Source organism: Miniopterus schreibersii (genome assembly GCF_964146895.1).
Source record: "Miniopterus schreibersii genome assembly, chromosome: 8".
Classification (NCBI taxonomy): Eukaryota; Metazoa; Chordata; class Mammalia; order Chiroptera; family Miniopteridae; genus Miniopterus; species Miniopterus schreibersii.
In genome coordinates, this window is record NC_138109.1 from 11,175,544 (window position 1) to 11,191,865 (window position 16,322).

General features: G+C 49.3%; 1 protein-coding gene across 2 annotated transcripts in view; it reads left to right on the plus strand.

The window, feature by feature from the left end:
• Positions 1 to 1,201: 1,201 nt before the first annotated feature.
• CAPZB (capping actin protein of muscle Z-line subunit beta) overlaps positions 1,202 to 16,322 on the plus strand; it is a 114,623-nt gene continuing 99,502 nt past the window's right edge. For both annotated transcript variants that reach the window (XM_081146217.1, XM_081146218.1), the window contains exon 1: positions 1,202 to 1,316. In XM_081146217.1, the coding sequence (XP_081002343.1) occupies positions 1,314 to 1,316 (3 nt within the window). In that variant the 5' untranslated portion in view covers positions 1,202 to 1,313. The remainder of the gene's footprint in view (positions 1,317 to 16,322) is intronic.

Here is a 16,322-nt window from a genome sequence, read left to right on the forward strand (position 1 = left end):
CTCAATAAATACTTACCAAGTGAAAAGAATCTGTAAGGACCATTCCCTTCTCTGAATTCCCATAATACAGGTCTGAGTCATTCTTGGGGAACCTACTTAGATCACCTTTGACACCAGTGGCAGGTTTTACTCCACTATGAGTTTTCCGGGGTGGGGGTGGGGGGGGTGCTTAGGACATGGCCTACCTCCCGGTAATCATCCCTGTCATTTATGCAACACTCCAGCTTACAGCCCCCTCATAGGTGACCTGGTTTGATTCTCCCAAGAGAGCGAGCAAGCTAGGGAGGGCAGGGCTAGCATCCCAGGTCTCCTGCCTTCCAAAACAAGCGCCACAAATATTTACTGAATGACGAGGAATAAAGAAAAAAGAATTTCTGAGTCATTCTGCGGAGTGGGGAAGCCCCACTGGACAAATGGGTTAGTTCTCTGTGGCAGGTGTACAAATACACCGCCTAGCATTTACTGAGCCCAGTTTTCTGATCACTGCCTGTGTCGCCCTCACAGCTACCCCGCAGTAGGTGGCTCAGGCGACATCTTGACGTCTTGTCCACCTGTTCTCTTTCGGCGCCTCCAACAAGGCCTGGTAGGTAGTAAGCGCTCAATAAGTGGTGTGGCCCAAGGCTCTTTTTTAAGAGATCGGGCGCGGGCGCAGCCACTGGCTCCATCCAGGTCGCACCCGAAGCGGCACCGGGGTCCCGGTCCAGGCTCGCTCCCCGCGCGCTCTCCGAGTCCGGCAGGGCCCGCGGGCCGCACCAGTTCCGGGTCCGGGTCCGCCGCGGGAGTGCGCGCGAGCCCCGGGCGGGGCGGGGCGGGGCTGACCCCTCCCAGTCCCAGTGCCTTCCGCGTCCCCGCCCCGGAGGCCCGCGGGCACGGTTCCTCCCGCTACCCGCTTCTGCAGCCCCAGCGCCCACGGCTGGGTCTGGGTGCGGGAGAAAGTCCTCCCCGGCTGTCAGCCCCGGTGCGGGCCCAGCAGCCACGCGGGCCCCGGCCGCCGGGCCCGCCCACCCCGCCGGCCGCCGCGCCCCTGCCCGCCCCTCACTTCCCTGATCGGCGCCCCGCCCCCCCGCGCGGCTCTCCATACTTGGCGATCGCCGCGGCCCTGCGCGCTCATTGGCCGAGAGCCGGCTGCGTGGGGGGCGGGCCCGGGCCCGGCCGGGGCGGGGAAGGAAGGTGGCGGCGGCTCGGCGCGGGGGGAGGGGGGCGCTGACCCGGATGTTCACTCCTGGGCACCCGGGGAAGTGGAAGCGCCGGGCCCTGCTGCTGGGGGGAGAGCCACAGACGCCGGGACCGGGACCGCCGCCGACGCCGCCACCATGGTAAAAGCCCGGCGTCACCCTCCCTCAGCCCCCGGGACCCCCGCCGGAGCTCACGTCCGCCTCCCTCCGCCGACCCCCGGCCCGTGAAGGGTGGGTGCCCCCGGGTGGGGGAGGGGCGGGGCCCGGGACCTCAGGTAGACACCAACCCCGCGGGCTCTGGAGGGGGCGGCCGGCTCGGGCGGCTTGGGTGGGCAGCGACCCCTCCACCCCTTTGCAGTCCCCGCCCTTGGCTCAAGCCGGAGTCCCACTCTCCACCTCGGGGTGCAGGCTGGACTCCTCCATAGTCCAGGCTGCACCCTGACCCTGCTGGACCGAGGGGCCAGGTACCCCCTCGGGTGACCCAGGAGTGGTCGCCCTTCCTCCTCCCCAAGGCCTGGGCTGGGCCCCCTGTCCTCGTCCCTACAGCCCCAGCTAGGCCGTCGTTTCTCCCTCCCGTGGCCCGGGCTAGGCCTCTGTCGCCATCCTCCGTGGCCTCAGCCCGGACCCCGTCAACTCCTCCCGTGGCCTCAGCCTAGATTTGTTTCCCCTCCTCCAGGGCTTCAGCCTGAATCTCCTCTTCCCTCCCTGGTCATTAGCCTGGACCTCCCCCTCCTCCGCCCATGCCTCCGCCTGGACGTCCCCTCACGCCACCCCCCGTGACCCCCTTCCCTGGACTTCCCGCTACTCTCGAGAGTTGCCTGCGCCGCCCCCTTCTGTCCTGGGCTTTACCCTCCCTCCAGGACCCTGCTCTCTGCTGGGCCCCCGACCCGGGGGGGGGTCCCCTCCACTTACCTTCTTTGCCCGTCTCTAGGAAGCGAGGGCACCTCTCCAGCCCGGAGTGGGGAGCGGGGTGGTGTCGGGGTTGTGCCTCCTCAGGTCTGAGGGTCGCCCCTTCTGGGGAGGCCGTCTGGGAGCGAGAAGGAAGGGCGGGCATCTGGGCCCGGCAGGCAGCGCGGCGCTGTGCGGGCCCTTCCGCGGGTGCGGTGCTTGCGGGGCGTCCTGCCGACGGCCAGGCCTGAGTGAGAGCGGAGGCACCAGGGTGGGGGAGCCCGCAGGGCGGGGATGAACGCACAATCGCCCTTGTGAGGCCGCAGCCCTTGGGGGGGCCGGGCGACCCCCGGGCCAACATACGGCCTGAACACGATGCACCCCAGCAGGCGCAGCCTCCCTTTCCCCCTGAACTGTCAGCTCGTGAGGGTTGGAACTGCTGATTATGGAGGTGTCTTGGATCAGGTGAGCCAGTCTCGGAGGGAGAAGCTAGCCCCACGCGTGGTGTTTGTTTTGGTAATGAAGGCAGGTCCTCTCTGGGCGCTCCGGCTGGCTTGAGGTTTCACAGAGGCCGGCACGTGTGAGCCTGCTCCCCTGTCCACTTTGGAACCTTCTGCAGAGAGGCCCAGCACCTTGGTTGGAAGGGCCCGAGGGCTTCTGCTTCACATGGCCAAGGAACCTTTGGGGAGTGGACTGACAGAGCTCTGGCTGTCCACCTGCTTCTCCCACCCAGATCTGGGCAGATCTGTGCATGTGGACTTTGAGCCCCAAAGGGTTTTGAGAATCTTGGTTCCTTGTTTAATTAGGGGATGTTGCTGCTGAACTAGGGTGACTAATTCAGACTGCCCAACTTTTTTCTTGATGCCTTCCTGTATATTAATTTGAAATGCAGCCAATGGCATTTTTCATGGTATTGACTTCTCTTCATTGGCTGAGAATTGGCCCAAGGGGTGGTGGCCCAGCCCTAGGCCTGGGTGGGGAAAGACACTTGTAGACAGATTTGGGTGAGGACTTTAAAAGTGGAGTGTGGTTTTATAAATTTGTTCTTACCGCGAAATCAGGGAGAGTGGGTGGGGTTGCCTGGTGGGGCTACTCAAGGCTGGGAGGGGCATCTTGCCTTAGCCCTGGTTGCCAGGTTCTCCAAATGTGATGGGAAAATGCCCTTAAATAACCCAGGAGGCTTCTCAAGAGGCCTGTGTTTGGTCTTGTTTGGACAATCTGAAAGGACTCTGGGAAGGTTGGAGGAAAAGGGCTGCTGTTTCTTGAGGGGCTGTGAGCTTCGCCTATGTGAGCTCATTTAATCCATACTGAGCCCTTTGAGGAAGTGCTGTTTCCATTTTACAGGTGAAGAATTCTGCTGAGGCTCAGAGGGTTGAATAACTTAATCAAGGTGTTGCTCAGTCAGTGTAAGTGCACCTGGCAGGCTCTAAACTTTGTCGTCCTTCCCATTGTCCCAGGTTGCTTAAGTGTGGGAAGATATAAAGAACACACTTAGAAAACATAATAATGGGGTACTCAGAGATGCAAGGGAGGAGCAGCATGTACAGTCCTCTAACCAACTGAGCTATTTAAGGGAAGCACAGGAACATTTATTGACTGTGGATTGTGTGCTGGGTCCTTTGCGTAGGACACCTCATTTAATAGTGAAGTAGTAGTATGGTGATGCAGGCATACTTAGCCTGTGCCAGAACGGGAGCCCTTTGAGGGTAGGGATTTTTGTCTTGTGTTTTCCATGGCTGTATACCCTGGGGCCTGGAAGAGCACCTCGCACTGAAGGAACTAGCTTGGAGTGCTCTTTTTTTGGGGTGTGTCTATGTCCATGAACTTAGCCTCTTGGAGTTCATACTCATTCTCTCAATAACTTGTTCTTAGTATCCCCTGGGTTGATAAAGTGATTTCTGACTGCTTATTGTCAAATTTATTCCCTACCAGAGTACTCTAAGAAACTGTGTAGACAGCTGGGATAGGACAGAGGTGGTGGTGTGGGGTTGCAGCATAGGTAAATGAATTGAGAACACTGTGGTTTTTATTTTCAGTAGGTTCGATGGTAGAGGAAACAGTTAGATCTTGGCTGTCCATGGAGGGAAGTAGCGGTTTGAGAATCTAAAATGCATTGGACGTTGAGTAAATTCCATGATTTTTGTTGGCATCGGCTAAGAATGCATAGGCAAATGGAATTTTTATGCATTCCCTTAGCAGGTAATAATCTTACCACTGTCTGTAAGTGCTTTACAGTTTAAAGCACTTTTCCTTACACAGCTTGAGCTTCTAACTTAGGAATTATTCTAATTTAGAGTTACGATTCTGGTGCTGGTGGTGGGGCTGTTGCAGGGAGACGAGACAGGTGAGGGCCCCCCTCATGAATTGGCTCTCCGACTAACAGATGGTTTTGCCCGACAGGAACTGATAGGTGATGCCTGTCATATTGTTACAAAGTGAAACAATATAGTTAACACTAATGTGTCATGGCTGGTCTCCTGGTGTGAGTGAGATACAGGGCTCAGCTTGGATCCCTCATGTACATACAGCCCTGTTCATTTAAATCCAGCTGGCCTCTCTGGTGGAATGCTTGAAAAAGTAGCCAACGATTGATAGCTTGAGATTAAGGAGATGATAGATAAATGATACATTCGAAAGCAGATATTCCTGTTTATAGCTTGGAAGTCCTGTGTTTCACATTCTGTGGGGAAGGGAAGAGGACAGATGACAGACAGCGCAAAGAAGTGGCTGGGGAGGTACATGGACCACTGAGACTCCTGTTTCCCGGTTGGGGAAATGTTTGCTGTTAGGCAGATACAGGTTAGGCGAATGCAGAAGTGTGTTGGGGGCTACCTGAAGCTACAGGGTAACAGTAATTCACTGTACATTTGTTAACTGCCTCCTCTGTGCTGCTTTATGTGCGGAGGACACAGTGATGAGCAAGACAGGCAAGGGTCTGTGCCCTCTCAGCTTGCATTATTGGGGGTGAGGGAGGGGTCTGTTTAATATGCCTAAAGTTTAAGGAGGAAGAGCCTTATTTAATACAATTGCAAGCACATTTGTGTGAGATATGGCAGGAGACGTAAGAGAAAGTTGGCGCTTGTGCCAGGCTTCATTCCCAGACCTTGTGGAGTGTGCCTGCCCTTCTCTTTGCACACCAGAAGCTCTCCCATCCAGGAACTGCTCCACACCTTGCACTGGCTGCCTGGCGCTTGGTAAGCGCTTCATAAGCACTGAGTGAATGAAGGGTGTAAGCGGAGACGTGGCTGTGTTTTGTTTGCTGCCTGCTCCACAGAATGTGGGCTTGGCAGATTTGGGTTGGAGTCCTGTCTTTGCCACTCAGTACGTTACCTGAGTGAGGATCCTAATCTCCCTTGGCCTCAGTTTCCTTCCTTCCTTCCTTCCTTCCTTCCTTCCTTCCTTCCTTCCTTCCTTCCTTCCTTCCTTCCCTTTTTTTTTTTTTTTTAAAGAGAGAGAGAAAAACATCAATTTGTTGTTCCACTTATTTATGCATTTATTGGTTGTTTCTTGTATGTGCCCTGACCTAGGATCGAACCTGCAATCTTGGCTTATCGGGTCAATGCTCTAGCCAACTGAGCTACCTGGCCAGGGCCTCAGTTTCTTGAGGATAACGTCTTATAGGGGTAGCAGGAGAAAGAAATTAAATGTGTAATGTACTTAATCTGGTGCTTAGCACACAGTAAGTGGTAGCTATGATTACCATTTTCCTTATTCTGCTTTCCATAGAGGAAGGGACACAGATAGAAGCCATAATCTCCATTTTCTAATCCACAGGGGGAGGCAAGATGCATCCAGGAAATTAAGTGCAACAGGGAGGAAGTGGTACTAGAAAAGACTTAAAAGCACCTTGTCTGCCATCCCTGCAGGCTTGGCTTGCATTCTACCTCCTCCAGGAAGCCCTGCAGCCCACTCCAGCCAATATTCAGCATGAAGCCTCTGGAGACCTGGCCCAGGCAGAGAGAATGGGGTAGGGGGCAGTCAAGGAGAGGCCATTCTAGGCAGGGGCCTGGGACAAAAGCAAAGGTCAGGAGGATGGTCAGCCTTGTGAATTTGGGGACCAGTCATGGAGTAGAGAGAGTGCGTTTGGGTGCCTCAGTCTGGGAGGGAGTTGTGGAGCGCCTGAGTTTCTAAGCTAAGGAGTTTGCATTTGATCTGAGACATGAGACAGTGTGGAGCCAGTTACATTTTTGACAGGGCAGGTAGAAATTTGAGGAGGCTGGCATAGTAGCGGTATTTTAGGAAGAGTCATTTGGCCATGGTGTGCAGGAAGGACTGGGGAAGTCACAGAGCATTTGCAGGCATCAGCTGTGAGGCTACGAAGGACCTGACACTGTGCGGCTGAGGATATGGAAAGGAAGGAATGGTTGAGAAAGATAGGAAGGCAGAGTGAGATGTTGTGATTTACCACCTCTGGGGCTGAGGGCGATGCTTCTGTCCCCAGAGCTCCCCCTTGAAGGCATTCTGATAGGATGGTTTATCATAGACCCAACAACTGTTTCTGGTCAGTTTAAATCCTAGATAGTGGTGTTTGTAAAGCCTTGATATCCTATTAACAACTGACTGGGGATTTCATTCTGGATAGCCCAGTGATCCATCTAGGCAGCCATTCTGTGTCCACTGTGGCTCCAAGTTTTGCTCAATTTGCATGGCAGTAGGCTCTGGTCAAATAGACGCCTAAGCTGCCCAGTCTGCTGAGGGGGCAGAGACCAGAGCTGCAGGGTGAGGTGCTGCATGGTGACTTTAACAGTGACAGGAGCTCTTTTTAATGAACCACTTTTACATACCCAGAGCACCCCTGTGCAGCAGGTTCTCACGTCACCCTCAGTCCACAGACGAGGAAACCAAGTCCTTCCTGGGTAGTGACCCTCAGGTACTTCTGCCTCTAGTGTTCTTTCCGTTAGGTCACTCATTCATGGACGCTCTCTGAGTGGTCAGAGAGGCCTGCTAGAATGTGAGTCTTAAATGGAGGAGGCAGGTGGAAGCAGGTATTTCTGAGATTCTAACCGACTTTATCATACGTGCAGAGCCAGGGTGGCGGAAGTCCACGACACAGTGGGCTTAGGGGCCTGCTCACTTCTGGACATTTGTGAAAAGGAGCCTTCACTTACAGCTTCCTAGTGATAAATGTCCAGTCCAGCAGTCGTATTTCTTTCAAGGCAGCTACCTTAGTGGTTACCATCCACTTGCCCTATAGGGGTTATCGTGAGGATTAAGTGAGTTTGTATGTGGAAGGTGTAGACCATGCCTGGCACTTTGTAAGTATGGCAGGAGTATTGGTCATTACATGGTTATTTTATCAATATGGATGGTTGATAGGTGGTGTTTCATTTTGCCTCCCAGCCAACCTGGAAGGCAAGTGGTAGCCCCTTGTTCTGCTGAGACCCCAAAGAGGTAGAGTCCCATGCCCAAGGCTGGCAATCTTAAGGGTTTCCTGGTCAGTGTTTTCTGGCTGAAAAGTTCTTACCATGCTGCAGATAAAGCTGTCCTTACCACTGGCTCAGACCCTGAACTCCACCCACTGCTTATGGTGCCCTGTGAAGCTTCCTCTTTTTGCAGTCAACTCAGCATGACCCTTCTGAGTTAGCATCATTTGATCTGAAACCATTATGCTATTTAGCATTATTTGGACTTACTGTCCATAGAAGATTTAGGCATAGGACTCACTATATTTATTTACCAAGTGAAATATCATGAAAACATGCTTTTGTACATACCCTTCTTCTGGGGTATGTGAATAACGAGCAGCCTCCTGTTGGAATTGAGCATTTCCTGGTGATGCCAAATGCCCCCTTCCTTTCCCAGCCATAGCTGTGATTGGTAGGTAAGTGGAGAGTTCAGGTCTGGATTGCTCACATCTGATGTTGCTACTCAAGGCTTCTCCATTGTGAGGCTTGGGCCCTGATGGTGTACATCTGGCTTCACTTGGATGGGCTTCCAGCATGCAGTCTTGTGCTGGGAAGCTGAGAAGAGGAGCTTTTTATCCACTGCACACTCCTGGTGAAGTCTGACTTCAGGCCACTATGGCCACTGAAGGAGGTGCCCATGTTCCCCTGTCTTATCTCTGGCTTGGTTTTGCTGAGCATAGCTTACTGGTGACTTCTGGTCAATGTGTGGTTCCTGGGACTGGATTCGGACCTGTCACTGAGGAACACAGACCCCGGCACAGTAGTGGCCAGGCTTGGCAACTTAGGAGCTTTCCGCTGCTGAGGATTTCTGAAGTGCACTGTCCTTGCTTCCTTGTGTATCCTCCAGACAGCTTCCGTTTTGAAATCTCTTTCAGCCACAGTGGGTCTGGACCCTTGGTAGTCCTGAGGTTTGATGTCTCTGACCTGGTATTAAGGAGTGCGCTCATGGACCAGAGGTTGGAAGTGCTCCGAGATAGCAGTCTTCATCCCCTAAGTTATTAAGTAGTCCCTCCTGGATTCTCGGTTAGTCACAGCAATACCACCTTCCTTCTGCCAGTGTTTCTGCTGGATACTCAGTCACTGTCTCATTAACTCTCAACTCCAGCCCTATGAAGATGTTTCCTCATTGTGCAGTTCAGGAAACGGGCTCAGAAAGATTTAGTGACTTGCCTACCCCAGCTAGTTAGTGGCAGCTACTTAGAGGATCCGGGTCCATCTCACTCAAAAGTTCATGCTTATTCAGCTCTGCTCTCCTGCTCTCATATGTGTGGACTCACCAGGACGCCTATTTTATGGATGAGGAAACTGAGGTTGAGAGAGGTTCACCTGTAGGTCCGACTGCAGTGGCTGAAGTCGGTTTAGGTTAGAAGTTAAAGTTTTTTTGGTTCAGGTTGTTGAAATGAAAGCAGCTGGAACTTGCTGAGCTATGGTCTCTTTTTAGAAAGAAATCTACTAAATTTTCAAATATTAGATATGTCTTAGGCTGACATCGGTAGGGGCTCGCCTTGTTTTTTGGCACAGAACAGTTGTTTTTTTGTGCACATTCTTATCATTGTGACAACTTATTGACAACTGTTGGTTGTCAAGTGAAGGAATGTATGAGTGAATGAATGTGTGTATGTCTGTCTGTCTGTCTAGTAGCGCCTTAATAAATGGAAGAGCTTGCCCTAGCTGGTTTGGCTCAGTGGTTAGAGCATCGGCCCGCGGACTGAGGGGTCATGGGTTCGATTCCGGCCAAAGGCACATATCTTGGTTGCAGGCTTGATCCCCAGCCCAAGTCAGGGCGCGTGTGGGAGGCAACCAGTCGATATGTCTCTCTCACATCAATGTCCGTCCATCCGTCCTTCCCCCCTTCTCTCGCTCTCGCTCTCGTTCTTGCCCTAGCCTCTTCCTGCCCCTCCCTCCCACTCTCTCTGAAAGCAGTGGGTGATGATTAAGAATAAATACATAAATAAATGTAAGGATTCCTCCCCCATTAGATTGAACCTCGTGAAATTGCTGTTTTTCTACTTCAGAAGTGGTTAAATATCAGCATTTCATGCAGTTCAGCCTAAAACAGACTAAACACTAGGGAGGGATGATTCTGGTGTGAGACTTTCTAGCCGTGTCCAGATCTCCCTTTGGGCTTGAGCCCTGGGCCACATGTGGCTTCTCATAAAGTCAGTGTGGGCTCCTAGTCAGTCACTGTCACTTCAGGTGAGGACACGAACAGAAGAAGCTGAGTGAGTCTGCCTACGAGATGAGGTCAGCACATTCTTTGTCTGTTCAGGCTTCTCCTGGCATTGAAGACTGTCTGGAGGTGCTGGCAGTAGCAGGCTCAGGGCTTGGGGAACAGTGATCCTTATTACGCTGGCATTCACTGGTGGCTCTCTACATGGTGGGCACTGGGCCCTTGGCCCAAAGTCATACAACTGTCCATCCTGGGAGCTTCTGGAAGATCCTAGGCAGCTTTGATTCCAGAGTCCAGGAGCAGTGAAGGGCAGGTTCTGGAGCCAGATTCCCTGCACACTCAGGCAGCCTCCTTCACACTCTGCTTTAGTTTCCTTGTGTCACAGTGAAGTGATGAGAATAAAAGTATCTATTTCTGATAGATTTTATGAGGATTAAGTGAGTTAATACATGTAAATCCAGGTACCTGGATGGTAACATTAACTATTATTATTAACATCAGTAATAACACTATGTTATTATCAGTGACATGGACTCTTAGCATGTTATGAGAGCTGAAAGAGACCTCAGGTGTGGAAACTGTTGGAGGGAGTTTGGACCCTTTGATGCTTTATCTCACAGGGGAGGCATTGCCTTTCCCACAGCTCAGTGGAAAGCCTCGTTGGTTATGGGCCTCATAGAGCATACACCTGTGTCTCCAGGAACAAGTTGTTTGAAATGGTGCTTTTGTTCCAGGTTATAATAAAAGTTACTCTTCTGGAAAATGGCTTAGTGTTGTTTTTTATTTTGGCATGAGTGGCCAACCCTGGAGTGCCAGTTACATTTGGTACCCAGGGCTTTTGAGGGGAGCAGGGCATGGTGCAAATCAGTGACCCTCATCTCAACCCCCATGGCCCCAGGTCCTGTGCTTATTTTCTGATCCATTTTCTGAAGGTGGCAAGTTGGCTTAGGTACTCTGTCACCTTCCAGAGACTGCAAGACTTTGCTACCTCAGGGGCTTAATGTTTTATTTTGAGGGTATGTGTTTGATTTTAAGGCATCTAGAGTGTTGGGGTTTAGGGGTATATGGAGGAGGAAAGGTAAAGGAAATGGTGAAAAAAAACGAAATGCAAAACACTTGTTGGAAGTATCCAAACACTTGTTAGATACTTTATACAAAGTATCCACTGGTATAGGATAGTGGAAGGAGACTGTGGATCTGAATCCCACCATGGCTGCTTCTGTACTGTGTAAGCTTGAACTAGTTACATCATCTCTCTGAGCCTCACTTTCCTGATCAGTAAAATGGACATAATATCCTCCTCTTCACAGGGTAGTCGAGGGGATTAAATAAGAGTAATGTACCCGGCCCAGCTGGGTGTGGCTCAGCGGTTGAGCATTGACCTAGGATCCAGGAGATCGGGGTTCGATTCCCGGTCAGGGCACATGCCCGGGTTGCGGGCTGCAGCCGGTCAGTGATTCTCTCATCATTGATGTTTCTATCTCTCCCTCTCCCTCTCCTTTCCTCTCTCTGAAATCAATAAAGATATATTAAAAAAACACACACAAAAAACCTTTAAAAAAAAAAAAAAAAGTAATGTACCCGGCCTGGCTGGCCGTGGCTCAGCGGTTGAACATTGACCTAGAATCCAGGAGATCGTGGTTCGATTCCTGGTCAGAGCACACATACCCAGGTTGCAGGCTTGATCTTCAGTAGGGAGCGTGCAGGAGGCAGCTGATCAATGACTCTCTCATCATTGATGTTTCTATCTCTCTCTCCCTCTCCCTTCCTCTCTCTGAAGTCAATAAAAGATATATTTAAAAAGAAAAGAGTAATGTACCTGAAGTGCTGTAACTCAGGCACGTGTGGGCACTTAATACAGGCTCATTATTTGTAGGAATTTCATCATTTGTCAGGCAAATGAGCACCATTATACAGGGAGGAAAACTGGATTGAATCTAAAAAAATCCTTGTAGTAAGGACTACCATAAATATAAAAATGTAGGTGTAATGCTCACTCTAAGGAGATGCCCTGACTTTCTCACTTCTGAGGTGGTTGCTCTTGGGCCACTGCACATTTGCTCGGGATTTATCACAATAGAGGACTTGGACTATGCCAGCCCCTGTGTGATGAACACTGTGGACGCTGTCTCATGGAATCTTTACCATAGCCCTGGTCGTGCCCTGGTTTTGCAGATGTAGAAATGGAGCCGAAGAGGTTCAGAGGTATCTTGTATAGAGGTGACCTTTAAACTGGTCCTTCTGATTCCAAAATCTAGCTCTTAATACACACTGGAGGCTGGTCCAAAGATGTTTTTATGTACAGAGGAAAGTGATTTATGTTGATGGTTCTAACAAATGTTCTGTAGCATTTTTTTTAAGTCCTCACCTGAGGATATTTATAATAATTCCTTTCAGAGTGAGTGGAAGGGAGAGGGGGTACGGCAGGGGGGAGGGAGAAAGAAACATTGATGTGAGGGGGAGACATTGATTGGTTGCACCCCGAGTGGGCCTGGGAATTGAACCTGCAAGCAAGGTACATGCCCTTGACCGAAATTGAACCCAAGACCCTTTAGTCTGTGGGCCAACTCTCTAACCACTGAGCCAAACCAATTAGGGCTTGCAGCATTTTTTTTTTTAACTTTCACAGCTCAACACAGACTATTTGTTAAGTGGCTGCCCCTAGTTTTGCTTTTGACTTGGAGCCCATGTTAAAATGTGTCAAAAATGAGCTTGCAGCTTCTCATTTAAAAGGAAGCCTTGAGTGCCATCCCATACACTGAAAGGTTGTGGGTTTTATCCCCTGGTCGGGGTGTGTGCAGGAGGCAACCAATCATTGTTCCTCTGTCACATTAATGTTTCTCTCTTCCCCCCTTCCTCCTCTAAAATCAATAAAACACATCCTTGGGTGAGGATTAAAAGTAATAGTAATAATAGTAAATAAAAGGGAGCTTCATATCCCACATAGTAACTCAAACCCACAGTCGGGGTTTGGAATCACTTTGGAGGCCCTGAGTAGTGTAGAGTCTTTCCTTCTCTGCCCTGCTTCCTCTTCTCTGTACATCCAGGTGGACTCAAATAACAAGCGTAGTATGGAGGTAATAGTTGTCAGTGACCATGGTAGCATTTGAACTCGGGGCCAACTTACTTCTTCGCCTAGCTGTGTCACACTTGCAGCTAGGGCCAGAAATGAGGCCATAATTAGCTGCCTACCTAGATAGCCAACAGAAAACTAATTAGTTCAACCCCAGGAGGTGCAGCAGCCACACAGCGGTTTTTGACCTCAGAGTTTAGAGTGCTGGGCTGTGGATGCCAACACCTGCTTACAAGATGGGCAGGATCTCTACATCCTAAGTTCATGGCAGCCTGTATTGCTTTTCATCTTATTTGACAATAGGTGAGATTCCTGGGAAACGGGTCCATTATTCACATTTCCTTAACCACTTCGATGTCTTCATTCCTTCCTTTAAATAACTTCCTCCGGAGCTGTTTATTGGACAGGGAGAATTCCCTTGTCTTTTGCCTACTATAAGACTGGCTGGATAGGTTTCTTTTCTTCCCATGTTGATGGACTATGGGTTCTGAGCTTGCCAAATTCCAGGTGGAGAACACACAGGAGCATTGTGGGAATTTCCCCCAGGATCCTGTTTTTATTTTGATTCCACGGTATCTGTTTGGTACATATTGATTGTTGAGGAAGCATTTCTTGAGATAACAGACTAGAACTGGTTGTCATGGTCCCTAAGGAAGGGCCCTCCCATCATGTGACTAACTGGCAGAACATGGACACATGAATGGTGTTGCACCTTTCTGGGATGCGCTTAGAGTGCTTTGTGAGGCTTGACTGTTACTCTGGCACCCTTGTGAGGCATTAGATTAACAAATAAAATTCTGTGAGTTGAATTCCATTACATGCCAGATTCTCTAAGGAAAGGAAACATTATTTCCAAGCCTTAGGTGATGGTCTATGTGTTGGAACAAATAAAACCAGATTCCAAACCATCTGAAGCATTCAGTAGGCCCTCAATTAATAAGAAAAGGAAGGCAGTAGTATCCATTACTGCATACTTTTTATAAAGTTGGCACTTCACATGCATTATCCTATAGTAGCCCCCTGTCCGCTGGGGATACGTTCCAAGACATCCAGTGGACATGTGAAACGGGATGGTACTGAATCATATATATATGCCTGTTTTTTTCCTACACATGCCTTTTCACTTAAAGGAAACACTCTGTGGCTTCTCTTTGGCATATCTGAATTACTAGCATCCCTACTCTTGTGTTTTGGGGTCATTATTACTTTATTAAGTAAAATAAGGGTGACCTGAACTTAAGCATTGTGATACTTCTACAGTTGATCTGATAATCGAGGTAGCTACTAAGTGACTGATGGGCGGGTAGCATATATAGTGAGGAGATGCTAGACAAAGGGATGATTCACGTCCAGGCAGATGGTTTCATCATACTACTCAGAACAGTGGGCCATTTAAAACTTATGAATTGTTTATTTCTGGAATTTTCCATTCAATATTTTTGGATCATGGTTGACTGCAGGTAACTGAAACCATGGAAAGTAAAACTGTGGATAAGGAAGCACTACTGTATTTTTAGTAGTTTAGTTCCCAGAGTTCTCCTAGCATGGCATCTTACGAATTTAGGATCCCGTGACCGTGTGACCTTATGTAAATTATAAATTATATATTTAGAAGCTTATGTAAATTGTTAGTAAGTCACAGAGCCAGTTGCTCTGACTTTAAACCTTATGCCTTTGACCTCTGTTGTGCCATGGAATTTTACTGCTCAGGCAGGGCCTGTGGCTTGTCCGGATCCCACAGTAAACCACCAGGCAACTGGGACGAGGGTCCTATGCTTAACACTTTAGAATCTGGACTCTACACTCTGAAGTAGGCCAATGTCTCATCTCCACATAAACTTAGGCCCATTTGGAAACATCTTTGAAATACTTCTCCAGGGATGCATGGCAAGACTGCACTTCCAACATGACGTTGTGAAAGAACTTCCTGGTGATTGGAATCTTTCTGGTTGATCAATCCAGAAAGCCAGTACTCTGAGTACGGACAGGTCTGGATTCAAACCCAGGTCCCTTTGACCTATAGCTCCTATTTTGTTACAATGTACATAGGAGACATGAGTCGTAGTAGCAAGTATTCACTGAGGAAGTGGATGTTAACTAGTAGGTTGAAAATTGATGGTATATTGAGTTGTATTGCAGCTCTTAAGATGTGAAATATGAAGACTGTAACAGTGTGGAAAAGGTTTGTTGAATAAAGCAGAGTCCTCTTGGCTCTGTAAAATATTCATATTCGAACATCTACCTCATGGGGTTGCTGTGAGGACTAAGCAAGCGAACAGTTTGTAAGCTCTTTACTCTTTGTTGGTGGCAGTGGATACCTGTATCTATCTATGTCTGTTTATCTGTGCACACACATAGGTTTGTATATGTGTTTCCCTTCTTTTGAGATACTTTCTTTTCTTTTCTTTTTTATTTTTAGGGAGATTGGAGCAGAGGGAGGAGGGGGACAGAGGGAGAGAAACATTGATGTGAGAGAGACACATCAACTGGTTGCCTCTGCATGCACCTCAACTGGGCCAGGGATTGAGCCCACGACCCAGGTGCGTGCTCTTGACCAGGAATCAAGCCTGCAGCCCTTTGGTCTGTGGGCCGACGCTGTAACCACTGAGCCACGCCAGCCGGGCCCATGCTTATATTTTTAATAAATGGTTCCACCCGCATGGATGGTTATCTGCCTTTTCTGGCCTCATATTTGTTTTCTGGGCACGAGGAATCGGGACCGTGTTGCATAAAATGAGCCTTGTCCTGAAGAAAAGGGAAGCGACCATTCTCTGAGGTGCTGGCCTGGAAAAGGTGGGGCCTGGTCGAAGATGGAGGAGGCCTTTGGAAGGACGGGCAGAAGGGAGGGGGAACCCAGGAGGGGTGACACTTCTCCCCACCACGTGCTCTTACAGAAACCGTCCAGTGTCTCACCCTACATCCTGACTTTCATGACCTGGCTTTCTGCCCTGTGAATCTATAACGTAGGAGAGCCATCTCCACGTAGTAGTGGGGGAGAGCCTGCCTGCCGTTCAGAATTGGGCTCTGAACATGGTGGAACTGACTTTCATTGGCTGTTTTCTTCTTAGCTGTTTCACATGCTCGTAGAAGGATCTCTACTTTTTTGGATTACAGATTTCTGAAGATTGGCTTTTAGACTGATTGGCTTGTTTGCTCACATGTGTGCCATGTTTCTTTATATCAGAGAGTAGTGGGTGGTAGTATAGATCAGGACAAATGCTGTGAATGCCTGAAGTACTTAAAACTTACTCTAATTATAATACTACAAGGTTGAACCATACGAAATTGCCATGTTTGTAGGCCAAAATAGTTGATCATTGTCAGTTTTATATGGTTTAACTTCATATTCATTGTGCGAAGTTTGGATCATAGAAGGAAGAAATCACTAGTCACAGTTTCATTTTTTTATAAGTCCTTTTATTTTATACATGTAATTTTTAAATTAGTTAAGGTCATAGGCTGCCTATAATTTATCTTCCTTTTTAAAGATTCATATGACCAAACAATGAGATACCACTATACACCTATTAGAATGACCAGAATCTGGAACACTGACAGCACCAAATGCTGAACAGGGTGTGGAGCACTGGGAACTTGCATTCTTTGCTGGT